Source organism: Lates calcarifer, linkage group LG5, assembly GCF_001640805.2.
Source record: "Lates calcarifer isolate ASB-BC8 linkage group LG5, TLL_Latcal_v3, whole genome shotgun sequence".
In the NCBI taxonomy this organism is placed as follows: domain Eukaryota; kingdom Metazoa; phylum Chordata; class Actinopteri; family Centropomidae; genus Lates; species Lates calcarifer.
The window spans coordinates 2,223,176-2,250,148 of NC_066837.1; the positions used below are offsets into that span (position 1 = coordinate 2,223,176).

The 26,973-nt window shown below is 40.9% G+C and overlaps 3 protein-coding genes and 1 long non-coding RNA gene across 4 annotated transcripts in view; 2 read left to right on the top strand and 2 right to left on the bottom strand.

Annotated features, from left to right (window-relative positions):
- mrpl4 (mitochondrial ribosomal protein L4) overlaps positions 1 to 622 on the top strand; it is an 8,903-nt gene extending 8,281 nt beyond the window's left edge. Inside the window, 1 exon segment of the mRNA XM_051070373.1 lies at positions 366 to 622. Coding sequence (XP_050926330.1) covers positions 366 to 511 — 146 coding nt within the window. The 3' untranslated portion in view covers positions 512 to 622.
- A 24-nt stretch (positions 623 to 646) lies between these two features.
- On the bottom strand, positions 647 to 9,307 carry hyls1 (HYLS1 centriolar and ciliogenesis associated). The gene is made up of 12 exons (XM_018672568.2): positions 9,154 to 9,307; positions 8,119 to 8,256; positions 7,869 to 7,991; positions 7,673 to 7,746; positions 6,532 to 6,755; positions 5,968 to 6,023; positions 3,364 to 3,536; positions 2,830 to 2,875; positions 2,675 to 2,729; positions 2,226 to 2,307; positions 1,871 to 1,897; positions 647 to 806 (listed from the first exon to the last, which is right to left on the bottom strand). Exons 2-12 carry the CDS (start codon positions 8,216 to 8,218, stop codon positions 672 to 674), a joined length of 1,095 nt encoding a protein of 364 aa, XP_018528084.1. The 5' UTR covers positions 8,219 to 8,256; positions 9,154 to 9,307; the 3' UTR covers positions 647 to 671.
- Positions 9,308 to 10,173: 866 nt separating this feature from the next.
- On the top strand, positions 10,174 to 25,589 carry col9a1a (collagen, type IX, alpha 1a). Its single transcript, XM_018672567.2, has 32 exons — positions 10,174 to 10,323; positions 11,144 to 11,218; positions 11,971 to 12,009; positions 12,115 to 12,177; positions 14,192 to 14,245; positions 14,341 to 14,376; positions 14,765 to 14,788; positions 15,112 to 15,165; positions 15,355 to 15,408; positions 15,546 to 15,578; positions 16,090 to 16,146; positions 16,273 to 16,326; positions 16,420 to 16,473; positions 16,595 to 16,648; positions 16,900 to 16,953; positions 17,042 to 17,095; positions 17,219 to 17,272; positions 17,689 to 17,742; positions 17,918 to 17,971; positions 18,062 to 18,106; positions 18,264 to 18,317; positions 18,493 to 18,546; positions 20,036 to 20,089; positions 21,493 to 21,564; positions 22,138 to 22,173; positions 22,284 to 22,328; positions 22,425 to 22,457; positions 22,681 to 22,827; positions 23,022 to 23,076; positions 23,257 to 23,445; positions 23,770 to 23,847; positions 24,696 to 25,589. The coding sequence occupies exons 1-32, from the start codon at positions 10,249 to 10,251 to the stop codon at positions 24,899 to 24,901; spliced, it is 2,064 nt and encodes a 687-aa protein (XP_018528083.1). The 5' UTR covers positions 10,174 to 10,248; the 3' UTR covers positions 24,902 to 25,589.
- Positions 10,271 to 19,613, bottom strand: LOC108880846 (uncharacterized). The gene is made up of 3 exons (XR_001960543.2): positions 19,134 to 19,613; positions 14,320 to 14,374; positions 10,271 to 10,360 (listed from the first exon to the last, which is right to left on the bottom strand). It is a non-coding gene; the product is annotated as an uncharacterized LOC108880846 (long non-coding RNA).
- Positions 25,590 to 26,973: the final 1,384 nt, after the last annotated feature.

Below are 26,973 nucleotides of genomic sequence, written 5' to 3' on the forward strand. Positions count from 1 at the left end.
ATGGCGTCAAAAAATGTCAAAAAATGTCAAAAATTGTCAAAAAATGTCAAAAAATGTCAAAAAATGTCAAAAATGGTCCAAAAATGTCACCTCACCCTAACCCTAACCCTTAAATCCTCCATGTTATCCTTTGTCTTGTTAGCAAAATGATTTTACATAAATTTGTACAGAATTAAATAAACCCAGTGCTACAAAGAGTTTTGTAATTAACAGAAAATTGCAGGAGTCTTATAAACATTATCCTTTAAACAATATGTGTCACTTGACGTCCTTTCTTTGACATTGAGTGTGATGCTTTCCAAAGCACAGAGAGCTGTGTAAGTGAAGAGAGCCTGTCAGTAGCAGATGTTTTTGTCTTTTCTCAGGTCTGAATGTCCACAGCATGCTGAAACATGAAGCTGTCGTTCTCACTCTGGAAACAGTTAAGTTTTTGGAAGACAAACTTCTCTGGCATGATGAGCGTTACACACCTCTGCACTCGTTTAAACTGCCCTACTCCGACTTCCCTTAGACAACGTGAAATTATCTGTAATATATTCACACACTGCAGTTGTTTTCTTAATGTGTTTATTATGTTCAACAACAAAAAATTAATAAATAATGCTAATGATAAAAAAAACAATGCAATGTTTCCTTAAAAGTATCTAAAAGGCATGCAGAGACCGAAAGGCTTAAAATCGATAGTTGTAGTTGTGAGGAAGGAGGCCATTTGCTAAATCGTTCCTGATCTCCCAGCGTAGCGCCGAGCGTTTCTTCTCTGTTGGCACAGTGTAGGTATTCGGTACGTAAACTCTCCGAGGTTTAGGCTGAAAAGCACAACAAAGCAAGACGTTAATGTGGTTTAATTTAAATGATATTTCTGGGGTTTATGTGTTTTTTAACCTGAGCCTTGATCTCTTTCAGGTGTAAATAACCGATGGGGGCAAAACTCTTTGGAATCGGAGCAGAACTGAGCAGGAACATTGTACCAGGAAACCACCAATAGCTGCTGCAGCGTAATTCAACTTGGCAACTGTCCACATCAAGGTAAGTTCACTTAAACACTTGTTTTCACCACTGACAGGTTCACATGGTTATTCTCAGTGTCTGACAACATTATGGATAGGATTCCTAGAGACAGAGCTATTTATTATTATATTTTTTATAATTAAAGAGTAAGTTTAACCAGAAATATCCCTAAACATCACTACCAGACTCCATTGACAAAAACAGGAATTTAACAGAGCAGCTGCTGGAATACCACTGCCTCCATCTGTTAGTCTGTTTGTGTTACTGTGTGACTTTTAGAAGTAATCAGATACTTTACATAAGTGAAAACACCACATAATAACACAAACTAACAAACAGATGGAGGCAGTGGTATTCCAGCAGCTCCTGTGTTCTGCTCGGTAAAATTCCTGTTTTTGTCAATGGAGTCTGGTATTGGAAAAAAAAGTGATTTTTCTGGTTAAACTAAAAGCTCTGTCTCTAGGAATCCTATCCATAATGTTGTCAGACACTTATAATAACAATGTGAACCTGTCAGTGGTGAAAACAAGTGTTTAAGTGAACTTACCTTGATGTGGACAGTTGCCAAGTTGAATTACGCTGCAGCAGCTATTGATGGTTTCCTGGTACAATGTTCCTGCTCAATTCTGCTCCGATTCCAAAGAGTTTTGCCCCCATCGGTTATTTACACCTGAAAACAAGAGAGATCAAGGCTCAGGTTTAAAAATTACAGAATTATCCTTTAAATAATCTGTACATTTCTGAAATGTGAGGTTTGAAGAACAGATGATTAAAACAAACTTAATTTCTCAAAGAACTGAAGAGCAGTGTTCTCTAACAAACCACTAACATGATTTTACAGAGAGTATGAGGAAGTACTTACCGGTGGAGGCTGGTATGCAAGACGTTCCTGAAAACAAAAAGGGAAACTTATTAAAGAAAAACACTGAAGCAACAAATCATTTTAAACACGCTGCAGTTTAACTGTAGATGTGGACTGACTTGAATTTTATGGTTTGACAAACTGGTGGCACGACGTGTGAGGCTACATCCACAACTGATATACTGTTGCTATGTTTACACCTGGTGTCCACACTTCTCCAGAGATTTTACAATGAGACTATATTAACATGGATACAGCCTTCGTTTAACCAGGAGTGAAAGAGTAAAGTGTGACTGAATATTTGTGTGATACACTGAAGACAGAAAAGTTCGTCCTCTGTTCAGGAGTTTCATACCTTTATCTCCCAGCGCAGCGCTCTCCTGTCCTTCTCTCCTGGAAGTTTGAACATTTCCCAGAGCTGCTTGTACTGGAAATACCTGCAGCGACCAGAAAACCACCTGATCACGAGTCTGGACGACAGGGTTTTTATCTTCAATTCTCAGGACATTATTCATCTTTTTTTAAATCTCAACGCAGAAACAGTGACACTGAAAATCTGAAATCCTGAACTGAATGCAGATTATACATAGATCAGTACTGAGGTAAAAGAAAAACAGCTGCAGATTAGCAGTGAAAACTTCAGAACGCAACAAGTATCAAAGTAAGATAATAAAGGTTAGAAAAATGTCTTTTTTGATGCTAATAAAACTTTTCCAATATGATTATTTCAATGCCAATGTTTTCAGTCAGCATCAAATTTTTAAAGTCACTGTTCAGGTCCATAAACTCAGGGTTTTAACTTACTTGGCCACTGGGTCAGACTTCTTCACGGTGTGCTGCCTCATCACCGGTCTGATAACTGAAACATGAACAAGTCTGATAAATTATAAAACAGGTCTGTGTGGGAACAGCGATGTGTCTTAGTCTTAGATTAGTGTATGAGGTTGGTGCTGACTTACAGGATTTGGGTTTGGGCCTGAGGTCTCCGTCACTTCGAGTCCGAGTCTGTAGAAATGAAATGAGAAGTGACTGTTAGAAACAAATCATCTTCAAAGGTGTCTGAGGTTTTTATATTTAAGATGCACATTAAAAGAAAAGACTATAAAACTGCTGTGTCCTGTCGCTTCACTACACAAACACCTCACCAACTTTTATCTGCACCCAGAGCAGACAAACTACACCAACGATCTAAGGTAAGCTAACGATGTTTAACTATGTGAAAAGAGCAGATGGCAGAGCAGTGTCCTCACTCCTCACACTGTCTAATTAAAAACACACACCTGTACGAGCAAACACCAACACAGCTGAATATAACTTCAACAACTGCAGCTTCTCTTTGCTAATTGCTTTAGTAAACAATCTTGTTATAGCAGTAAACAACACAGGGAAAAAGGCACAAAAACATCCTGAAATCACGCTAAATAAAACCTGTCATGGTGTCGAATGTGAAGAAGGGAAGTGTGAGGTACAAGCTGGGAGACTACGTTACCCACCATGCCTCTGATGTAGGATTCAAAAGCACTCAGAGAGATCCCGTCGGCGTCGGAGCTGTGCGTGTCGTCAGTCTGACTGGTTTCGTCGTCGTTCTCTGTCTCCAAGTCGTCGCACTGAGCGGACGTGGACAGACGAAGCTCGGCCAGTCGCTCCTCCAGACAGCTCGCTGCATCTGCAGAGAAACAAACGCCACGACCGTCAGTGACATCAAAACCTGATGAGTTCAAACTGATGAGGATTCACTCATAAAGCTGCCTCCAATATTTAGTCGACAGGGAGAAGGAAGAGGTTTTTCAGAGCTGATACTGAATGAACATGAGCTGATAATCTGCCAGTTTATCAATATCAACACTGAGCTACGTCAAACAGTCAATAAAATATCTTCATACACCTTAGCAGCAGCTTTAACAGGAGAACATCACACACAGTTAAAAAATAAAAAAACAAAACAATAATAGTTGATTATTATTCCTTGAATCTTGAGTTTATTTTTGCTTTTTAATTTGCTTTGCAACCAGTTGAGCTGCAGTTTAAACACGTATAATATATGTGCTGAAGACTGAAAGGATTAATAACAAATGCTTGAAGTGTATTTTATTTTAGCAAACTGAAGTTCTCATTTTACTGACGTGATTTCAGTTCTAGCAGAACTATCTATAAATACCAATTATTCTGAGTCAAAATGACCTAAATCGTGGATGCACTGCAGTTTAAACACACAGCTTGAGTGTAAAATTTAAGGCGAGGGAACAGGACCTCCTGACACTGACGCCGTTTCAGAGTTAAAGTTTAGAGACCAGAACAGCACAGATGTTGCTGATAGCAACAGGAAGTCATTTACCCTTCATCTGCCTGAGGTTTCCCTCCCACTCCTCACACATCCTGTTGTACGCCGTCCAGCTGAAATCCACTTTGGAGTCGATGAACTTGATGTCCTTGTTGCTTGAGGACCCGTCTGGACTTTCAGACTCCCCTTTGTCCTCGGCCTGTTTCCTCTCTTCAGGATCACTCCCATCATCCGATAAGAATCTGTCTTCATTCACAGCAGTGTGGTGCTGTTCCTCTTCTTGTTCTTTGATGAGTAGATCTTCAGATTTCTCCTCATCTGCCCGGTCTTTATCTTCCTCTGGTTGTACTTCTGCTACATCAGCCTCAGGTTTGTTGTCCTCGCTGTAGTCCGGCTCCTGTGTGGACTCGACGTCAAACCTGCCGAAGCTGCAGAGCGAACGATCGTCGTCTTCGTCGTCCCTCGTCTCAGACAGGTCTCCTCGACTGTCTTGGTCAAACTCAGTTATGGTGTGGTCGTCTCTGTAGTCTCCTCCCTCCTGCTCCTCTGGTCTGTAGGTGCCGTAGCCGGAGGTCATCAGACTCGGAGCTGGACTGCTAGAACTGCTGCTGCAGTTTTCCTCCTCCTCCTCCTCCTCCTCTTTATTTCTCTCTTCTGAACTCTCTCCGGTGGAGTTCCTCTGGTTTTTCAGCTCAGGTTTTTCCTCCTTCGAGTCCTTTGCCTTGGCTACAAGTTTGGAGTCTTCCTCACTAACTACTCGCTCAATCTCCACCTCCACCTCCTCCTCCTCCTCCTCCCCCTCTTCTTCCTCCTCCTCCTCCTCTCCATCATCATTACTTCCATCTTCCAAACTCTCTCCGGTGGAGCTCCTCTGGTTGTTCAGCTCAGACTTTTCCTCCTCTGAAGTCTCCTGGTTAGACTCCTCTGCCTCATCAACCACTCTCTCCACCTCCTCTTCTTCCTCCTCCTCTTCTTCTTCTTCATCATCATTACTCCTATCTTCCAAACTCTCTCTGGTGGAGCTCCCCTGGTTTTTCAGCTCAGGTTTTTCGGCCTCTGAAGCCTCCTGTACAGAGTCCTCTGCCTCGGCTGCAGGTTTTGAATCTTCCTCATTAACCACTCGTTCAATCTCCTCCTCCTCCTGCTTCTCCCCATCAGACCAAAAAGAGGAGCTGAGGGAATTCTTGTCATCATCGCTCCCCTCGTCCCACTGAGTGTTGTACATTTTGTACATGGTGGCGACTTGCACTTGTTGAGGTGTGTGCCGTGTGTGATCTGTGGAGGGGCTTAAGGAAGGAGCTAAGAGGATTAAACTCCAGGAGCCTCAACAGCTTCTTTTACTGCTGAAAACAGCGCCTACTGCTGGTGACTCAAGGTACTTCATCTCTGCTTTTTTCTTTATTCATTCCCTCTATTTGATTCTTTATCACTTGGGTTCAGTTCACTCCATTGCAGTGTATTTCTTGGCCTTTATTTTACAGTAAAGCTGCTCAGTATTTAGATTCCTTGTGTGTTTTTCTTCTGTTTTTTATGCCACTTGCAGCAAAATAACCTTTAACGGTGATTTATTTTTATTACAATAACATTTTGAGCTATTTGAAATGAAGATATTAGATCAGTATTATCTTTTAAATGTCTTTTTTGATTTATCTATTTATTTCTTTTATTCTAATTTACTGGAATTGCACCTGTTTTATTCTACTCCAGTTAAAGTTTTTTGCTGCCTAAATTTCTCAGTTTTTTCTATTTGATTTTTTTTAAAGATAATTATTACCATTACATAGAAAGATTAGAAAAACACATGAGGTTAAATTACCTGAATCTTCACTGTAGATTGATTCATCACAGACAAGAGACTGTCCTTTATGTTTCCTATAAGTGAAAAAAAAACACATCAGAGTTAACGTTAATACTACAAATGATCATTAGCTACAGTCCATCTGTACACAAAGAGCATCTTTATACTTTAAAGTATACATTAATTATTTTGGCCTGTAGAATAATTGGTTTCATTGTTGTTGCTTTTTCTTTTCTTAAAAAAAGCTGATCCATGTTTCCTCCAGTTTATGTAAAAGATTTAATAAACCAGTGTTTGGCAGATGAGCTGAAGTTAAATTTGAGCCAGTGACCAAAATTCAAAACTTCTTCAAAACCAGATTAAATTAGAAATTATTTAAACAAATTTAGATAATTTTTGGCACTTTCATGCATCCATACACATTAAAAGCTTTTATCTTGATGTTTTGTCTGTTTTTACACCTGCAAAGAACAGGTGTCTATTTTTCACGGCTTGAAAGCAAAATAAAACTAAACTCTGGACCAACAAATGAATAACTGGATGAATAAATGGACACATGCATGAGTGTCTTTTAAAAATGACCTGAGGACTTTTCTCTTGATGAAACGTCTCCCCTGGGTGTCCGGAGAGGATGTGTAGCTGTCTGTGAGCGGCGGGTGGAGGGTGTCCTCTGGGTCGGACTCCACCTGCAGCCTGGTGGGAGCCCCTGGAGGCAGCTGGAGCTTTGGAGCCACCGAGTGTTGAGCGTACGAGTCGCAGCGTCCCTGCTGCCATCCATAGCCTGTGTTCTGACAGGTGGTGAGCACCTGTGTGTTCAACAATACCAATTATTACTTCATCACATAGAAAGTAAAACTGTTCCCATATTTATTTGTCCAACATTAATGTTAGTTTTGTCTTAAATTTAATTTTTCGATAAATGACAGCACACCAAACCTCACCCTAAAGGACGCTGATAAAACTGTGGGAGCAATTTTTCTGTCTGTGACTCTTAAACACACTCCTGCTTTAAAAAATGCTGCTTTGAAAAAGCTTTAACATGAGAGTGAAGAGTGCAAAATTTAAACACAATCTGAACTTGTGCACAATATTTCTGCAAATGGGTTCGTCTCTGAATTATACCAAACAAAAGCAGAGCCTTGAAGTTCTCACCCGACTGTCAACCTTTTTAATTTCCTTCCTTCTCACAAAAGACTAAGAAGCATTAAGACCACACAGACCATTAATGCCTGCAGCTGTTTGTCTCCTTAACACTCTGAACTTAACACTGCAGGTCACTCAGCAGGTTTAAGCATTTGTAGATTAATAAGGCAAATGTTTTCAATGCACTTGAGGAAATTTATCTAATGGGTTTTTTAAATTACTGCTGATTTCCCTACAGGTTTATCTATGATGTTAACATGTGTTGGATTTTATTTTACTTTATATTTTATTTTATTTTATATCCATTTGTTTTGTTATGCTATTTTTGTCTTTTCTTTTTGTCTGTGTGTAAGTGAGCCCACTACGACAAATTCCAATCAATCATGTTGATATGGCAATAAAGCACTGAACCACAAACGTCATTGCAACATGGCGACTCAATATTCCTTTTCCTGAGGTAGCGACACTAAAACATGAGAGTTAAACTTTTTCTGTTATCAATATCCAGTGCTGCTGAATGCTGATGTGCTGTCATGTGTCTGTGTTTAGAAAATAAAAGTCAGATGTGATAAACACTCACCTGTCTCTCGTGGTCTGCGTTGGCTGCATGTAAGAAAAATCCCTCACCAGAGCCTCTGAAACAGGAACGACTAACTGTGGAGAAAAACCCAGAATTCACCTGTTAACACACAACAGCTTTTAATGGAAAGTCTGTTTTTTAGAGTAAACTATCATAAAATATTCTTATCATGCCACAGTGAGAAAAATACCCTGACCTTTTTCTTTGGTGTAAGCAGGAGGACTCTGCCGAGATGCGGCTGGAAGAGTTTTGGTGGCGTTCATCTCGGTGGATGACGCAAGGGTTTTCCATTCTCCATGTCGAATCAGTTCATCAAGATCTGATATGACACAAAGAGAGACGGAGTTTAAACATCAGTACACATTATAAACATTCAGGATCCCATATAAGAAAGCACAAAGTAATATGATAACCACAGAGGGAGGATGGATGTTTCAGAGTCTGACCTCGCTTGAATTCACGCAGCCTGTGTCTTGGTATGTTTTTGTAGCCGAGGATCGCCAGCTGTTCTCGAATTTCCTCCTCTGAGAAATCCAGGTTGTCCATAATATTTTCAGTTTTAAGTCAAGGAGGTGGTGTAAAATCTGATGGAGGAAAAACAATATGAGACATAGGTATGAAGAACCCTGAGCCATCAGTTTGTTTTTGTTGAATTTAGGTGGTTTTATTTTAAAGTTTAGGTTTAACTAAAATGTATTTTTTTTAATCTTGTGTTTTATTTTGTGTCTTTTTGCTTAAAATAAATGTTTTCACTTTAACATGCTTTGTCATTGATTTGTCACAGATTCATAAATACACACAATCAACAGAACAAAAAAGCTCTGATATAAACGGGGGGAAAATATTACAGTTCAATAGCACCACCAACTATAGCCTCCTCCTGAATGTAAAGTTGAGCCATCATTTCTGTCAGAAAAAGTCAGCTGCAGGGCTGCTATATTAGCCTTCCATGGTTTTTGCAAAGTGTACCTAATAAACTGATGAATAAAACAACCTATTTTGAGGAAACACATTTATTAGGAGGAAAACTAAAGACCAGAGTTAAATCCACCGTTTCTAAATGTAAACTAAGGCACATCGTGTAGTCAGCTCGATGTGAGGTTTCAGCTTTTAAAACTGGTATTACATGTTCCAAACACACAATAATAAACCAGTATTGTTTGTGTAAGTTGATCACTTCCTGCTCAGTTGCCATTTAAACAAAATAAAACCGGCTCCTCCTTTGCGGCCAGGGCGTAAAGTTGTGCCGAATAAACCAACTGACATATTTGAAAGAGTTTTGTCAAAGTTTTGTTTAAACCTTGAGTACATTTGCTAGCTAGCATGCCGTCGTTAAACTTCCAGATTTTTAAAGGGAGTTTGGCATGCACAGTACCAAACGCCGAGGTGGACGGGAGCGAGCTTGGCTAACAATTAGCAGCTAAACGAGCAGTAAACACAAACAACATAAGCTCACAGGAGGCAGACTGTATGTTTCTCACCTGCACGAAGAGCCGTTATGGTGAACCCATTATGATAAAAACGGTTGCGTTAATTAGACTTTGTCGTGTTTACGGGTTTAGGAACACGGCACCAAGACAACGACCGTTAACAAGCTTTGAAAACGACGCCTGCTACGACACACTTCCGGTCCACTTCTTCTTCGTGTTTGTTTTGTTTTTTTCTACAAGTGACTGACAGACGAGTGTTCTGTCGCCACCTAGTGGAGGCGTGACAGCTACTGTAAGGCTGTAAACCGCTAGAAAATTCCTCTTGACTGATAAAACACTCAGCTTTGAGATACCAACTCATTATTTTGGAGGTACCAATTCATTATTTTGAGATACTAACTCATTATTTTAAGATACTAACTCATTTTGAGGTACTAACATATTATTTTGAGATACTAAATCATTATTTTAGCATAGTTTGTCATAATTTTGAGATACTAACTCAATAATTTGGGGTACTAAATCATTATTTGAGAAAGTTTGTCATTATTTTGAGATACTAACCCATTATTTTGAGGTGCTAACACATTATTTTGAAACACAAAGCCATTATTTGAGAAGGTTTGTTATCATTTTCAAATACTAAATCATTAATTTGGGATACTAATTATTTTAGGATAGTTAGTCATTATTTTGAGATACTAACTCATTATATTGAAAGAGTTCCTTTTCTTTTTCTCCTCTTTTTCTCCATTACATTTGCAGAAACACGTTTCCAATAATACTATTATTTCGTCCACCTCATCCAAACTCAAACACACAAATTTCAGCTGCTCAATATCAAACATGAATGTAACAGTCAACCACTGTACTTGAACTTCATTTCATTTCAAAGTAAAGAAAAGTACATCCCACCCTGTTTGTTCTGAGAGGCCTTCCTCCTCCTCCTCCTCCTCCTCCTCCTCCTCCAGTGAGCCTGCAGAGCCTCAGCTTCTCATGAATAATCAGGACTTTCTAACATCCTCCCCTTCCAGCAGGCGGTGGGGTTTCAGTCAGGGGGGAGACCGACAGGTGGACCGTCCGTGAGCCCCGTCTCTAATCTGGGAAAAAGGGACTTTTAGCGTCTTCCTCGGCCCTGGGAGGACCATGGCTCTCTCCAGGATTTATCGGGAGTCTTTGCTGGTGCTTTTACTGCAAATCGTGCTGATCTGCTCCGCTCAGGTGAGATGGGTGCTCCTTCTTTCCTCTCCTTTATCTCCTGGAAGAGAAACTCAGTGTTCAGTGATGGGTTTACAGAGACCTTACTGTACTTTATGGTGTTTTATTCCTTATGCATGGGTGTCTGTATGATACTTAAAACTAAATTAATAATTTACCTAAATGTCAGTTTATTATTCTGTGTGTCTTGTTTTAATGAGAAACCTATACTTAAATGCATTTGAACTAAAATACTTGAATCTGTGTAACATTTTTCAAATATACTTATAAACACATTTTTATCAGATTTTCTTTCATGTGAGCTTTTCACACACCTGCTATAGCTGGATATCCTTCACAGACATATTTTAGGGTAATTATTTTCCACACTAGTATTATAAATTGTCATTGTATGAGCCATTAACAGAAAATTGACTACATTTTAAGTAAAAACACCAAGTTTTTACAGCAAATCTATGTATGTATGCTCTTAAAAACTGCATTATTTACAGAGGACTTACTTATATTTTTCTGCATGTTTATCTGAAAAATTGCCCATAACTGATGTCCATTCATCACTATGTGCACACCTGGCACCAAAAAGCTCCAGACAGCAGCAGTAATCTGAACACATGCAGTTACTTAGGCGGTGTAATGGGACCATAATGGGAAACCAGGTTCAGTTTCACGACCTTTCCCCTCACAACACCCACACAATGAGAGTCTGTGTGAGCTGCCCTTCACACCACCAGCAGCAGAGGCAGCAGCAGCAGCACTGGATAATATTTAGAGATGAATTTCAGTTGGGAAAAAAAAGCAAAATTTTTTTGTGTTTGTTCTACAGAGGGGCCCAGTCGGTCCCAGAGGCCCCGCGGGGTCACCAGGAGCAGCCGGCGTACCCGGAGTGGATGGCATCGATGTGAGTCGGCGTTTTGTCCCCTTTAACAGTCACAGATTTCAGTTTTCAGATGTGGGTCAAAGCTGTGGTTCAGTTCACTTCTGGGTTAATCGGCTCAGTGAACAGTGAAGCAGGTTTTCAGTGGTTTATACTGAAGACAGCCGAACAGCAGAGCAACAAAATAACATTCATCCTGACTACGTCCAGTGATGTTACACTTTCAATGAGTGAGAAAACAGCTGCTCTCTTGCTCTTGATATGTAGAGTCAGACTATAGTAAGGTAATATTTATTTTCAGTGACACTAAAACCTTAAATGCTGCACAATGGGCTTCAGAGAAGCTGACAGAAGCCCTATTCCATAATCCATAATCTTAGATCCTGTGAAAACAACACCAGGACAGTGTCCAGGATTTTAGAAATACTGAGTTCAAGTTCCTTAAATTCGCAACTTTTTATGTTTCATTTGTTCAGTTAGTTGATTTATTATGTTTTCTGCATTTTATCTTTAGACATTAAGATCTAAACGCTGCTTGAAAGCTCTCCTCACGCTCCTCTCGTACCATTTGTTCTAAAAGTAGTTTGGCTTAATAGTTGTAAAAATGTAAACATGCTGAGTCCAGAATTTAAAATATGTAAGGTTAGAGGAACCCACAGAAATGGACATGATCTCAGGTAGTTCACAGGTTAACACTCACTGTGCAACAAGCACATAAGATTTTGTGTTTTAAAAGAAGAAAAATGTTCTCATCTTCGTTCTTCTCGCATCTCCAGGGCGACAGAGGAGAGGACTCCACAGTGAACGGCGGACCAGTGAGTCAACTTTTAACTTCATCATTATCATTATAGATGCAGACATTGGGATTCATAAACTAAAGTCAACAATCAAGTTAATAAGAAGTGAACTTGTGCTTCCAGGGTCCTGATGGAGATAACGGCAAAGACGGAGCTCCTGGAGCTGCAGGACTTCCAGGCGCAGATGTGAGTGAAACAACATGTTGACATGGTTTAGAGTAACTTTGATTTTAGCGGGTCAAGTGTTCACCCATCAGGTTTATTTTACAGGCAGTGTAGTGGACTCCAAAAACTGTTTAAAGACCCAGTAGAGCTCAGTTGCTTTAATCCAGCAGATGAGGGTCCTGCTGGTTAACCCCTGAGGGAGAGGATCTGTGTAAGATCTGAGCTGCAGGACTGAGATATTCAGATCTGCTGCTGTGAGCAGTTTGTCTTGGCCTCAGCTGAGCAAAAAGTGTAGAGAGAGAAAAAAAACATTCCTTGAATAAATGAATCTGGCTATTTAGGGGAGAGTGTCAAGTAGCTTCCTGACAGAAACAGGGGTCTTTTTGTGTGCGATCGAGGGGAGTGCAGGGGGATCGGCATGGTTGACAGGAGAGAACTGTATGCTGGGAAAGGCGGCGCAGAATGGACTCAGTGTGTCTGGCTGTCTGCTGTGGTGACGGTGCTGAGAACAGACGGGCAGATTCAGGGTTTCATGTGGACTGAAACACAGAAGAGTGCATCAAAGTTTGCACAGTCATACTTGGAGAAATCAAAGAGCTAGCAGAGCGAATCAAGCTTCTACACTAAAAAAATAGATGATGTTCTTTTTTAGGGGCTCTACCATTGGCTCTGAGACAAAGGTAATCTGCTCATCATAGACTGAATGTCTGGCTGTAGTTCCTGCCTTTGACCAGGTGGAGGGTGGGTTGAGGGTTACTTATGGACGTGGGGAAGTGAGAGGAGGAGCTAAAGCCACACCCTCCCTCTGATTTCACATTTGTAATGAGCTACCAAAGATGAATGCAAGCAGATAAATTAGAAGTTTGATGGAAGCACCAGATTAAATACTGAGGTCTGGGAATGCTGGAGGAGACACGAGCACTAAGACAGTAAGACATGTTGTAAATTAACTCCCAGGTTAGCCAAACGTATTCTCAAGAGAAAACACAGAGGCTGTAAAATTTGGTACTTCTAGTGGTTGTGCTGACATGCATGCAGTATTCTCGTGCAATTAGGACTTACTGACAGCACAGTGGATGTAGTCACTTTCAGGTTTACCCACAAATAAAGTAGAAATGCATCCCCATCCTGGCTCGTCCTGCCATCATTAAGGCCAAACCCAACCTGAAACAGAGGTTATATTTTTGCTGTGTTTTGTTCACTTCAGTGCATTAGCTATTCTCTTCCTTAGCATTATGTAACTTCAACATGTGCCACATTTCAACACAGAGGATTGGCTCAATCAGAGAGAGGGAGAGAGTCCCTTTCCTAAATTTCTTGAGAGATTTATTTTTAAAAGTAGCCACATGCAAATCCAACCAGAGCCTGAGGCTTACGCAACAAAAGCAGCCTGAACTGTCGGCCTGTTTACAACATGTCTGACTGTCTCAGCCCTCATGTTTCTTCTCCATTTGGTCTTGTTGTAGCATATTGTTCCCAGAAATTACTTTGGTGATCACAATGTTATCATAACCAAGTGTTCCTTAAAACTGCTGATACGGTTCAGGTTTAGTTTAATGGTGACTTCATCACTTCCACTCTGTCCTGTGTGTTGTTATTTAACCCTGGTTTGGTTATTACTAAACACTATACACCGCAGGCAGAGTAAGTTATATAATTCAACTCTGGTGTTCTACAACAAACAGCAACCCTGCCAATATATTGTTATTTTCTCTCTAATACAGTCGACATTAACCATATATGAAGTTTGACGACTCAGAATTTAATCTAACTAATCTTATTAAACAAAGAAAACCATGTAGGCGGGCTGAACAGTGTCATTTGTACTTGTTAACACTGGGTTCTCCCATTAAAATGATCTTATCACATAAAAAACTACAAATCAATGACATTTGATTCTTTATAGTGTACAGAAAACCTTTATCAGAATTATTAAGTTGAAACTTTCTAAACTCTACAACAATTTTAACATATTTTTCATCAGTATTCTGTAAAGGACCTGTGATGTTTCAAGGATTTTGTGTCATCTTTGTAGGGACCTGTTGGACCTCCTGGGGATCCAGGCCCAGTGGGCCCACTGGGGGCAAAAGTAAGTTTTTCACCCTCTAATTCCTGAGGCCCTGCACAGGACAGTGTAGATCTTTAAAAGCTGGTCTAACATACCTCATTTTTTGTTGTTTTCAGGGGGATCCTGGTCCACGTGGGCCTCCTGGGGAGCCTGTAAGTGCAGATAGTAATTTGATTCAACATACGTTCAGCTGTTAAGTTTGAAAAATAGATGTAATAGCTGCACATTTGCTAATAACAGAACCTGCTTTTATGAATTATAAACGTCTTGGTGAACTTATATAGACTGTAGAAAATGGTTTAGGTGAGAACTACATTAGTCTTAGGAGTATTAGTTTTAACTTTAATCAGTCAGAGTCAGAGTTGAAGTATACACTGGATGTACCCTTGTTACCGCAGTTAATTAAATATAAGAATAAGGCTGCTTTAGCGTGCATTTAGCCCTGTCTTTATGAGACTTGACTACATTTTCTTTATTGATCTGTACTGATTTTTGTTGATCAGTCAACCTCACGGTCAATCCATGATTTCTCTCTCACAGGGTGTGGGACCTGATGGGCTTGACGTGAGTATCCTCTGTATTATAATCCATACTCTACGGCCTGGTTTCCCATGTATTATTAGATTAGAGTCTATAAATGTATGTCATATGTTACATTTTTGTTTTTTCACAAACTCTTCTGGCCTCTAGACACACCTACTGATGATGTCAGAGTGTACTGACCACACCCCTATTACACTCTGACATCATCAAGGTGAGACTTTACAGCTTATTGAATAACTGTTATAAGTTTACTTAAATACTGTATCATGGCATATCATATGCATATTCAATGGAAGCCTTACTGTAACATGACTTATCAATTCAGACATGTTTTATTTTAACAGGGAATTCCTGGTACAGATGGGCTACCGGGTGAACTGGGAAAAGTTGGACCCCCTGTGAGTATACAAGTCTTTTACTTTAAGTTCAGAATTAAATTGATTTTAGCCATAAAACAATTTATTAACATCATCAGTACACAGAAAAACTAAAAGATGATTAAAAAAATGTAGGCGCTCTTGTTGGTGCTGTGTTAAGTATCAAGATTCTTGTTCAGCTATTAATAAAAAATCGTTTAACTCTCACAGGGAGCGAGAGGCAAGAGGGGTCAAGTTGGTCTTCCTGGTCCTGCTGGGCCTCCGGTAAATATCACAGATTCTGTCTCTATCAGGGAAACTGATCATGAAAGGAAAATGAAAACTATTATTTTAGAGAGGTGGGGGTGGGGCGCGGTAAGAAGTTGATTTAAGATCCTAAAGATACTTTTTTTTCTCTCTAGGGACCTCCAGGGGTGTATCAAGGCGAGGACCTGGTAAGTTTGATCCCAAAGAAAATTAATTTACAATCACTGATTTTTCACATTTTAGTCCATTTACTACAGATTTACATACAATATACTTTCTATCACTGCTGACAATTTAAGGTTTAAGTATTTCAAATTTCAGCATTTAATTCCAGGCAGCCATTTTTTTCTTTTGCGTTAATGTCATTACAAACAACAACCAGAATTTTGATTTGTATCATGGTGAATTGTTCAGATTGATGACAGGAAGCTCCTACATTTACTGAGGAATTATTCATTTTTCATTTAGTTTCATTTCGTCTTCAGCTGACTCTTTCGGCCTGTCTTGCTAAACTAAAACCCACAGCACAGAAAAAATGATCAGTATAACAATATGATTTACACTAAATGGGCTAAAACACAAAATATAAAAACAGATTTGTTTCCCTTTTTTCTGCTTCTTCTTATGGGGTCTCTGTCAGTAGAGCCCCCTAGTGGCAGGGCTCTTCCATGACCTCAAATAGGCTGTTGTGTTTTTCAGTGCCCCAACGCCTGCCCCTCTTCTCTGACTGGACACTCTGGTCTCCCCGGCATGAAAGTAAGTTAATTTTTACAACCACTGATTTTATTAATGGTGACTGATGTGTAAATGAAATGATTTCACTTGCCCGTTTTTGTTAAACGCACTTTAGGATCAATTATAACATTTTGTTCCTGCACGTAGGGCCACAAAGGAGTTAAGGGTGAATCGGGTGAGCCCGGAAGACAAGGACACAAGGTAAAATCATGTTAAAGACACAGTTTTTAATAGACGAAAACACAGAGTGCAGGATGTCAGATCCTGACATAACTGGGTTATGTTCACTTTCAGGGAGAGGAGGGGGATCAAGGCCCGCCGGGAGAAGTCGGAGCACAAGGACTACCAGTAAAATATTTCACCATACTCTCTTAACTCATAGTCACACTGAAGAGTTTCCATCGCACAGTCAAACATATTAACATGGGACATCTCTGTCTCTTTTCCTCTGTCCGCTGAGTAATTTTAGGGCCCAGGTGGACCAAGAGGACTCCCTGGAATAATGGGCTCCAAAGGGGACAAGGTAAGCGGTCATGAGGTCACATGCACAGCAGAGTTTAATGGACTGGATTAAGAAAACAAAATAAGAATGTCTATTATGTTTGACCCCAATAGCCACAAGATAACTTGGCAACAAGGGCCTTAGTCACCTAAAGAACATCTTGGTTGACATCTTGGTGGACTGAAATTGTACCTACTCCTCAACCAGTCAAATAGCTGCAGAGGGAAACTGCTCAAGTTTTACTGACAACAACTTTCTATCTCCCCAAACAGGGACCTCGTGGAAAGCCTGGTGATGTGGGCCCTAGAGGAATTCAGGGATCCCCAGTGAGTACGCATCTTATCTTCACCTCTTCATCTGCCTTTTTGTTTAAACCAAATACCAACTGAAACTGAAACTGATTACATTTTTTAGGGTGATCCAGGCCAAAGAGGAGCCATTGGTGAGACCGGGCCAAGGGGAGTGGCGGTAAGAATCTTTAACACAAATCAGATCAGTACTGCTCAAATATTTATATATATATAAGATACGGTTTAACATGTTACTAATTCAACTTGTTGCTGTTAAAGTTGCTTGTTTGTTTCTTTGTAGGGGGATCGAGGTCCAGCAGGAATCAGAGGTGTGCCAGGACCAAAAGGAGAGCCTGTGAGCACCGCTTCATCTTATTAAAGCCAGAATCAATCAACCAATAAAGCCACCTTCCTACCTCCTACCTCCTACTTAGCCAGATATCATCTTTACAATGTACCCTGCCAGGTTTTTACCTGTCTTGTCTACCTTATCTATCTTTCTACCTCCAGATGAGGCATCTATTCATATGAATGGTGCTGATATTTTACCATATTCAATATTATACACTGTTCCTTGTAGGGTTTTAAGATGCTTGGCACCTTCTAGTCTGTGGCCTATATGTTATTATGAAAGAATGGACAATATTCAAACAGATTCTTGTCCAAAATCCCTATTCAGAGCTTTCCCTATCCTCCGTCCTCTTTAACCTGGCATGGCACTTTCATTTAAATGTGAATAACTATAATCTTATTATTCTCTCTTGTCAATAGGGCCTACCGGGTCCTGATGGTCGTGAGGGAATACCCGGGCTACCAGGATCCAAGGTAACTTACCAGCGTGTGAAAGTAATTTTTGCTGCAAAACAGTTTCTGGCAGCCTAAAGATGTGATTAGTGTGTTATTAGTTAGAAAGCCTGCAGTCTGAGAAGTCTTTAACTTGAACTTTTACCCTTTGGCAAATCCCCCTGTCTGGGAAATTAAATGTTTCTGTTGTTTTTAGGGTCTTCCAGGGAAAAATGGGGCTCCAGGTGATGCCGGTCCACAAGGACTTCCTGTAAGTGACCTCTGACCCCCTGGTTCAGTATTGACAGTTTCAAATTTGAGTTCAAATGTTGATGCTTTAAATACTACTGTCTTCATATAGGGCTTGCCAGGCGCTTATGGCCAAAAAGGACACAGTGGTGCAAAGGTATGAACAAAACTTGTGCAGTCATCTCTACAACATTGAATAACACCATGACAATAGCACTGTACATCTACCACTGCAGCTGAAAAGACATATCTAAATGGTGTTTTTCTTAATGAACTAATACTGTACTGTTTTTTTTCTTCCCTCTTGTCACCAGGGAGTCACAGGTGATCCAGGACTTGTTGGACTGATGGGTTCTCCAGGAAAACAGGTGAGTTTGAAGCAAGTTCAAACATATTCCATCATGTCACAATGAATACAAGCCTCAGAGTGAAGAAAAATGCAAAAGAATATTTAAACTATCAAAGCCATCAGCCAGCTTTCATTTGAAGTACAAGACAAAATGCAGATTCCAATATATGATTGGATGTCTTCTTTGTTTCCAGGGCGAGCGTGGCGAGCAGGGAGAGGTGGGACCTGTCGGACCCAGAGGAGGACCAGTGAGTCTCTGAAATCAGCTGCACCTACATTTCGCTTAAATCTGCAAGATACAGTAATTCCTCCTTCAAATAGGAAGTACTACACTGTTAGTCCCATCCTCTTCCTGTAACCCTTGGTGTCCATCCTGCTGAGATACTGTCCTAAAGGGAGGCAGGCAGATCTGACTTGAATGCCCCCCATCACCCTAACCCTGACCTCCAGCTTTGTGGCCACAAACCCAACCATGACAGTCACAATTTCCCATATGACAAACCTACAAGACATGAAACAAGCTCCAAAATGTCTTCTACTAAATTACAGGCGTTAGCTGCAACAACAAATATAATTTCCAGTTACTAATCCTTATTTATGCCCAACGGTTGCATATTGTAGCGTGTGTAAACCTTTTCCTATTGGTTAATGTTTTTAAACGGACCATGAACTATCGCCGGCTAACGTTAGCATTAGCAAAATGGCTGCCGCTATCGCAGCAGGAAACAGCCGTTAGAATTTGAACTGTAAACTGTAAACTCTGATCTCAGTGCAGTGATGAAGGCAGAGTAAAACACCAGGTTGTAACGATAAGAAAGCAGGGTTTGTTACTTACTGATTTAGAAGGTTTTTAAGCCTCTAAAGTCCTGGAGCTCTCTCCATAGTCGGTACCGGCCACTGGGCCGGTGGATCGTTAAAAATCCATCCATCCAAGTCAGCCCCAGAAGCTGCGATCTCTCTCCGTCCAGTGAATGTCCGTCTGGGGTTCACTCTCGTTCCTCTACCGTTTCCATCACTCTCTCTTACCCTGCCGGGTAGAGTTTCCACATTTATTCCGGTTGTTCAAACGACCGCCATTTCCGCTACCTCAGGGGAAACTGTCCAGCGGCAGGTGCACTTCCTCTGTGCCGTAAATCGAGCCTTCATTTCCCCCTGAAAATTCACGCCAGGTGGCAGCCAGAATTACATGGAGACAAGGTCTTGAATGGAACCAGTACAAACCAAAAAAGTTCTCTGTTGACACATTGAGGAAGCTACTAAGAAAATGAACTGAACAGAACTGAATAGTCAAATTGAGCAAAACTGACTCGAGGATCAACATCTGCCAGGACATGAACAATCAGCTGCACAGTTCAGCCTTTCTATCATGACCTTTGCAGATTATATAACAATAATACACAAGTGTTTCAGTGTGAAGCAGGACTTATAGATACCTGACTGTCCACATGGGAATTCTGTTTGCAAAAAACTGCACAGAAAACACAATGATAACTGAATAATTACCAGATAAAAGGTCATTAAAAGTTGCTTTGAATATAGCAACTCATGAAAGTAATTAATACAATTATTATTATTATTATAACAAACAAAACAAAGGGCCACAAATGTGGTCAGTGAAGCACACTGAAAGGACACTGAAAAAACACTGGATTTAAAAAGTATTCCCATTGCTTTTATATATTCAGGAATCTATTTGTGTTTTCTCTCCAGATTCAGCTTCTTCTTTCTCTCTTTTAGGGTGAACGAGGAGAAAGAGGGCCAGACGGACCTCCAGGATCACCAGGAGCAAGGGTAAGACCTGATAGAGTCTGTGTAAATATCAAGGATAAATCAGACACCAAACAAAGAACAACACAGAGAACTGAGAAGGAAAACACCCAGGAAGCAGCTGTACAGGTGGAGGTGACCGTAGAGTATCTTCAGACTACTGCGTTGAATTCCAAGTTACCAAAAGTTTGACTCCAATTTGATGCACAACCTCAAGAACTTCTCAGAAAGCGTGTGGCCCCAGTGCAGAACCCTGTGGTACTCCATTCATTCATTTACATTGTGTTAAAACAAAAAAGGCATAAGGAAAAGACAACACTTCAGGATGTAAATTAAATCAAGACAAGCTTCAATCGCACAAAAAAATGTCCAACTTTCTGTTACACATGCAGACTTCAATCCTGACACAAACCCAGGATATGGTTAATTATCACTTAGTTGAAGAAAGTTTTGTGGGTTTCTGAGATCTCAGGCAGACAAACTATCACGGTTAAAAACATTCTTGCTTTTTTGACAGCACTAATTAAATCCAAGAGGAAAACAACAGGATTATGCTAATACTGCTGCTATGCTAATACTGCTGCTCACAGATGAAAAGAGAGGAGGTGAACAAAAACATTCTGATAAAGGGAAATTCAATCAGGCGGAAAATATTAAAAATGTCACCATGCACCTTTGAAAAAGATGGGATTGACAGTCCTGTGGCAAAGTGCCAGCTGAACCTTTCTGTTCAGCTCAGGCCTGGTCTGTGCTCCTGCAAACCTTGACTCTATCAAACCAAAACATCAGTGCCCTGAAATAGAAAGCGAGCAATCAGTGTTCATAAATACCATCTGCTATCCTGAACGTATTATTCAACACGAGGATCGTTCACCAAGATAAACCTTGTATCTGGGAACTGAAGCCTTGTGCCGTGCTTTTATTAAAGAGTGGCAGGCCTTTATGAACTCCTGTCCCTGCAGTTAAGTCTCTAATCCACTGGTGAGCGGGCATGAATGGCCTCTTGTTGCAGAAATCTGAAGGCCCAAGGGGTTTCTCTGCAGCTCAGGGGGGATTCAGGGCAGGAAAAGAAGCTGAGAAGCCCTGAAAGAGCTCTCTGTTCCCCAGGAATGCCTGGAACTGGTCGTTTCACTGTACGCCATAATCAGTAGCCACATACGCCCAGAAACATCTGAGGGAAGGGGGGGTGGATGATTGGATGGTTTGAAAGAGGGGGGGTCTCCTCAGGACCTTCCAGCCTCACAGCTCAGACGATGTGAAGCTGATGTTTTTACTTTTTCTGTCCATGTGGTCAGGTCAAGGCGGGGGAGGTAACTTCACACAGTTGATCCTGTGTTATGATTCTGAGTGTGTATGTGTGAGTGTGTGTGTGCTCTGTGTATTTAACAGTTTATTTTTTATGTGTGTGTGTGTGTGTGTTTAAACAGGGAAGCAAAGGGAATCAAGGCCTCCCAGGACTTCCAGGCCCTGCTGGTTATCGTGGACAGAAAGGAGACAGGGTAAGAGACTGCAAGGCGGCACAAAGTAAAAACACAAATAAAAGTGAAACCAGTTGAATGCAATAGCTCCTCTGTACTCACAGAGTTACTGCTGAGATCTGTGATCATGGAAACTCTGCTGCAACAAAATTAGACAGGGCAAGAATCACGAGCAGTCAGCTGATCAGACAGGTTGGGAACAAGCCAGATTATCGTTGCACAAAGAAATGCCATCCAGTCCAAACCTCTGGACAGTAACACACATGCTGGACAAACTGTGGTGATGTCCACTGAATTTCAGATTTTGAAATTGGATTTTTAAAGGCTCATTTGTTCACCAGCAGCAGCCTTATCAATGTTTTCTATGGAGTGCTTCTTCATTTAAGAGTTCATTGCCCAAACTAATCTCCATGAGTTAGTTTTCTGAAAGTATAAGGTCAAAGTTCAGTCCAGAAACAATCAAATCTAGAGTCAAAGTCAGGTCAATGACAAATGAAAACTATATTATTATTTGAGAATTGATGCTGCAGATTCAGTTATTTTATGTGAAATAGTTTCATATAATCAAAAGTAATGATTCTGTTATTTTCTCAGGGTGCAGTCGGTCTCGATGGGCCTAAGGGAGACCAGGTATGTTTCATAAGTTTAGCTCTACACATTATGAATATGTCAGAGAGATTAGAGAGTGTTGAGTTGGAGCACATGAAGAGCCAAAAACCTGTCATGTGTCTTTATCCCAGGGACCTCCAGGTGCTGAAGGAACAGCAGGAGAACAAGGGGACCTGGTGAGTGATCAGCCACTGAAACTCCTCCTTTAGACTGTTTTCAGCTTTCATTTTATTCATATTATCATATTATTTCTGTATCTTTTCTTCCTCCAGGGTGACCAAGGAGAACCAGGAGAGAAAGGATCGGTACGTTCACCTAAACAGAGCAGTACAGTTCCAGTCCTGCAACTGAAGTCAAATCAGTTGTAACTACAGGACATTTTGAGTTTTGCCATCAAATGCTAACGCTGCTTGCAACATCTTTTCCTCTCCCGCCCTTTGACTGACAGCCCATTAAGTTTTGATTTAGTTGACCAACAATCGTCACATCTCACCATCTGTGTCCACCTGTTGCTGCTGTTGCTTGCAGACAGGCCCACCAGGAGAGACAGGAAATAAAGGACCTGAGGGCAGCCGTGGACTGCCAGGGAAAGAGGGCAAGCTGGGCCAACCGGGGCCACGGGGCATGCAGGGTGACATGGGGGTGCCGGGCCTCCCAGGAGCGCAGGGACCAGCGGTGAGACTGTCAAAATCATCCTTCAACAGGGGGGTTTTGTCATAATTAAATGGAAATTACAGAGTTTAATGGAATTAAATAGGATTTGTTTGCTGAGTCAACAGCTCAGAGCCACATTTCATGTGATGTTTGCTCATAATATCACCAAGAAGAACAAATGACTCATCGCTGTCAACAATCTTTTGTTTGTACAGGGAAAATCACCGACTGATACACACATCAAACAGGTCTGCATGAGGGTAATGCAAGGTAAGTCTTCATACTCTCAGTTTGCATTCTGAAGGTTTTCTCCTCAGTAACACTACACAGCTGTTAAGCTCTTTACTGTGTTTTCAATCCCAGATGTTTTAGTAAGTGATATAAAATGTAATATGTCTATAATTTAAGTGTCTAAAACTCAAATCTAAACCATGTCCTCCTGTGTCACAGAGCAGCTGGCCCAGCTAGCAGCCAGCCTGAGCAGGCCTGAGTCAGGTATCGCTGGACTGCCCGGTCCCCCCGGACCGCCTGGACCTCCAGGCCCCACCGGCGAGAACGGTTTCCCCGGACACACTGGATCACGAGGACTGCCTGGTCTGAAGGGTCCACCTGGGCTAATGGGTCGCAAAGGACCCAAAGGTGAGATCCAGATTGGTACAGGCAGAGAGGAAGTTGGATCGGTGCGTCCGCACATTTCTAGGCTCTAATCATCTGTACATCTTTACTTAAAGTAGTCGTCAAAAGTGCAGGAATCTCTCCCAGCCAGGAGCTAAAGATTTCCTGGTGAAGCGTAGTTTGTGTTCATGTCCTGTTCACTGACGCTGCAGTGACGCACTTCCTCCTCAGGGATCAGTCAAGTTCATCTTAATTCTAATGAAGGAGCAGATGAGGAGAACTTTGGTTAAAAATAGTAACCTCAATTACATGTTTCCTCTCAGTGACAGACATGTTTCCTCTCTGCAGGTGACCAGGGCGACAGAGGTGACAGAGGACCCACAGCGAGAGGACCCAAAGGAGAACCAGGTGTCCCTGGTCTACCAGGTAAATGACAAGTATGACTAAGACTTCTGATTTTAGAACAATGTCCTCAATTTCTGAGTCTGGTGCATCTCAATCAAGCACTCAGCTTGTAAAAAAATGTATTGTCCAAAGGAAGATAGCATGTGAACAGCCAACTCACAGAGCACAAGTCAAATGAATTATATGCAACTTACATGTTTTTCTGGTCTCTAACATAATTTCATGCAGGAAAAAAACCTCCATTCAGTACATGAAACATTCACGTTTTGTAACTTATTATACTGTCTATAGGTTGAATCTCAAACCCTGTGTACTGCTGATTTAATAATGATTATGGCCTTTAAAATATTTCTTAAAACAGAGGTAATAAGAGTTTATAAAAATTACAGTGCTGCTTCATTCTGCAGACATCCAGGGCCTAGTATCATTTAAATTATCTATAAAATATTGATTTGATTCGATTTACATGACAAAATTTATACTAGTATATCGCCTTTGGAATCATAAACATATTTTTATATAAACCCATCTTTTGAATGAATATTTCAGAGGATAAGTAAACATAAATGTCGGTACAGAAATCATTTATTAACACTGTCTGCCTTGCACAGTTTCTCCACCAGAGAGCGCTGATAAGTAAAAATGTAAAATGTCCTGAGAACATGTTGACCAGTATTGGTTGGCCTCTGCTGTACAGGTTTGAACTCCAGTCCAAAACATATTTTAACTGCATACTTCACAGTGAAGAACCTGAATCAGATCAGTATTTGATGCTGAGATCAGGTTTCTGTTGGGAGGGGTCAGACCCAGACCGCCTGTTGTCTTTGACGACGGTTCTTGTTCGAGTTCTCACTTGCTTCTTCTCTCAGGTGATCCGGGCCGACCAGCTTACGGCAAAGACGGCCGTGACGGAGAGAGGGGACCTCGCGGTGTTCCCGGTGTCGCCGGCATTCCCGGGCCTCCTGGTCCTGCCGGTCTGAACGGTTACTGTGAGTCGTCGCAGTGCATCCTACCAATGGTGGCGTCACCGGTTTCAGCGAAGGACTCCAGCATGAAGGGCCCCACTGAGATGTGAGGAGGGCCCAGAGCTGGACTAGGAGGAGAACTGAGAGACTGGAGGAGAAACCAGAACTCCATAGAAGATTTGTCCATTTGGGTTTTGTCACTTGGTTTGTATGTTTGTCAATTTTTTGGTTTTGATTTGGTCAGCTCATTTGGATTTTTTTTTTTTACTGTTGAAGCCATCTTTGTGGTTATAAACTGACATGAAGGTGGACACTGAACAACACCCATCAGGCTTTTGAAACTCCTTCACATAAAAAGTTTCGTTTTACCTCAATGTTGCCATCTCTGTACTGTAAAATTTAAAGGAGAAGTCCGTGTTTTTTGAGAAATTAAAAACTCACTGTATATGTACAAACCTACCAGACCCATTTCTGTCCAAACAACGAGGCCAGACTTAAAAGTTTTTCTGTATGTTTCTGTAAATGTGTCAATACGCAAATTATACTGTTGGATAAGGTACATTTGTTTGTGAGTATCTTTGTTGTTTATCCACTTAAATCCCCACCTGTGCCTTTTCCTCTAAATGTAGGATATGTTTGATAATTTCTCTGTCATGACGACTGTTGTTTTTGTGATTGGTGGGGTGGCGATGTGTGAAAACCTCTCTGGCAGTTTTGTTTGACTTCTTATTTATTATATCAAGGTTCGACGTGACATCTTCAAGTTGTACAAAGGAGGAAATAAACACGTTTTGATAACCTCTGGCATGTTTTGTATGGACAAGAACGGCCAAATTAAACAGAGTTAAGATATTTTCTTCCTCCAAAACAAACCTGACAGTCCTGGTGTGATGAGAAAAAGGCGTGACGATGCATTTTACCTATTTTTAAAGGCCAGTGCCAATATCCACACTTTTAGACTGAAGTTATAATTCAATTTGACACGTTAGTTTTTGTTTTCATGTTTGCTCATTGTAAATATTTAGTATTTGGACTGAAACTACTTTGTTTTCAGGGTGGAAAAGTCTCTGAAAAGCATTCAGATCAGAGGTTCCTGAAATGTTTCCCAGACTGGTGTTTGTATCAGGATTCAGTTGGAGTGTTAACAATTAAATCCAAAGGTCATTTGATTTTGTGATGGGAGTTACGGCTCAGCACCATTCCTTTCTGAGAGTTGTTCAACAGAACGGCTCGATGGTCTTTGTTCTTTTTGGCTGGAATACAACAGCAGGACTGGTCCAGTCTGACTGACTGATGAAGTTAAACCACTGGTTGGCCAAGTGTCAAAATGTGGCTGAATGGTCAGCCTGGACCATTTAGTGCATATCATTCCCCTACTCTCTTTCCCCCATTTCCTGTCTAACTTCACTCAATTTGTCGAATTAAAGCCCCAAAAATGGGCCGTAGTTAGTTACTTAAGAATGACAGAGCTCTCTAAATGTTTGAATCTCTGCAATGAAATCAAATCAAATGCAATTCTTGAACTGTGTTGAATCAGATTCAAGATCAAATTCTCAGTTCATACATGAGCAGAAGTAGCTCCAACTTTTCCCAACAGAGGGTCGTCTACTTCAAAATATACTGCACATCAGGACCCAGGAACAGAAACAGGAGGATGGCTTTAAGGGATGGAGGTGCAACAGGTTGTATGTTTTAAAATGATCACAAGGGGGCACACCACAGGGCGGGAGCCACACCATTACAGAAACGGACATTCATGCAACAATGAAAGTTAAAATCAGTTGAAATGTCAACCTCAGAAAGTTTTCATCACATTCTACAATTATTTTTGCTCGATTATGGCTTCACTTTTTAAGGAATTTAACCCAAGCTTCAACCTTTTTCTTGCCTGAAACTAAAGAGGTTATTTGCTGAACAAAACTTTCTGTTAGTCCAACAAAAACACTGCATGCATCATACACTTTACGCGCAGTGTTGCTGTTTGTGCCTGGCTTTACAGATGTGAGGAAGCTGCGTGATGTTTCCTCTTTATTCCATTTAAGATCAGGAACATGTGACTAATGGGACACAAAACACAAGTAAAGGTCCTGAATTCAAAGTAGCAAAAGTAAAAATACTCACTGTGCAAAACTGCCACTTTCAGGAGTTAGTTATTTTTCTGTGCAGCAAGATAAAAAAAAAA

Excerpts from the sequence above, each read along its gene's own strand:
- col9a1a (XM_018672567.2), top strand. The coding sequence starts at position 10,249 with ATGGCTCTCTCCAGGATTTATCGGGAGTCTTTGCTGGTGCTTTTACTG. Across the intron at positions 16,474-16,594 it reads TCGGAGCACAAGGACTACCA|GGCCCAGGTGGACCAAGAGG; the intron begins GTAAAATATTTC and ends GAGTAATTTTAG. Across the intron at positions 23,848-24,695 it reads AGGTGTCCCTGGTCTACCAG|GTGATCCGGGCCGACCAGCT; the intron begins GTAAATGACAAG and ends TTCTTCTCTCAG.
- hyls1 (XM_018672568.2), bottom strand. The coding sequence starts at position 8,218 with ATGGACAACCTGGATTTCTCAGAGGAGGAAATTCGAGAACAGCTGGCG. Across the intron at positions 3,537-5,967 it reads AATCTACAGTGAAGATTCAG|ATGCAGCGAGCTGTCTGGAG; the intron begins GTAATTTAACCT and ends GTTTCTCTGCAG. Across the intron at positions 2,730-2,829 it reads CAGGCCCAAACCCAAATCCT|TTATCAGACCGGTGATGAGG; the intron begins GTAAGTCAGCAC and ends TTCATGTTTCAG.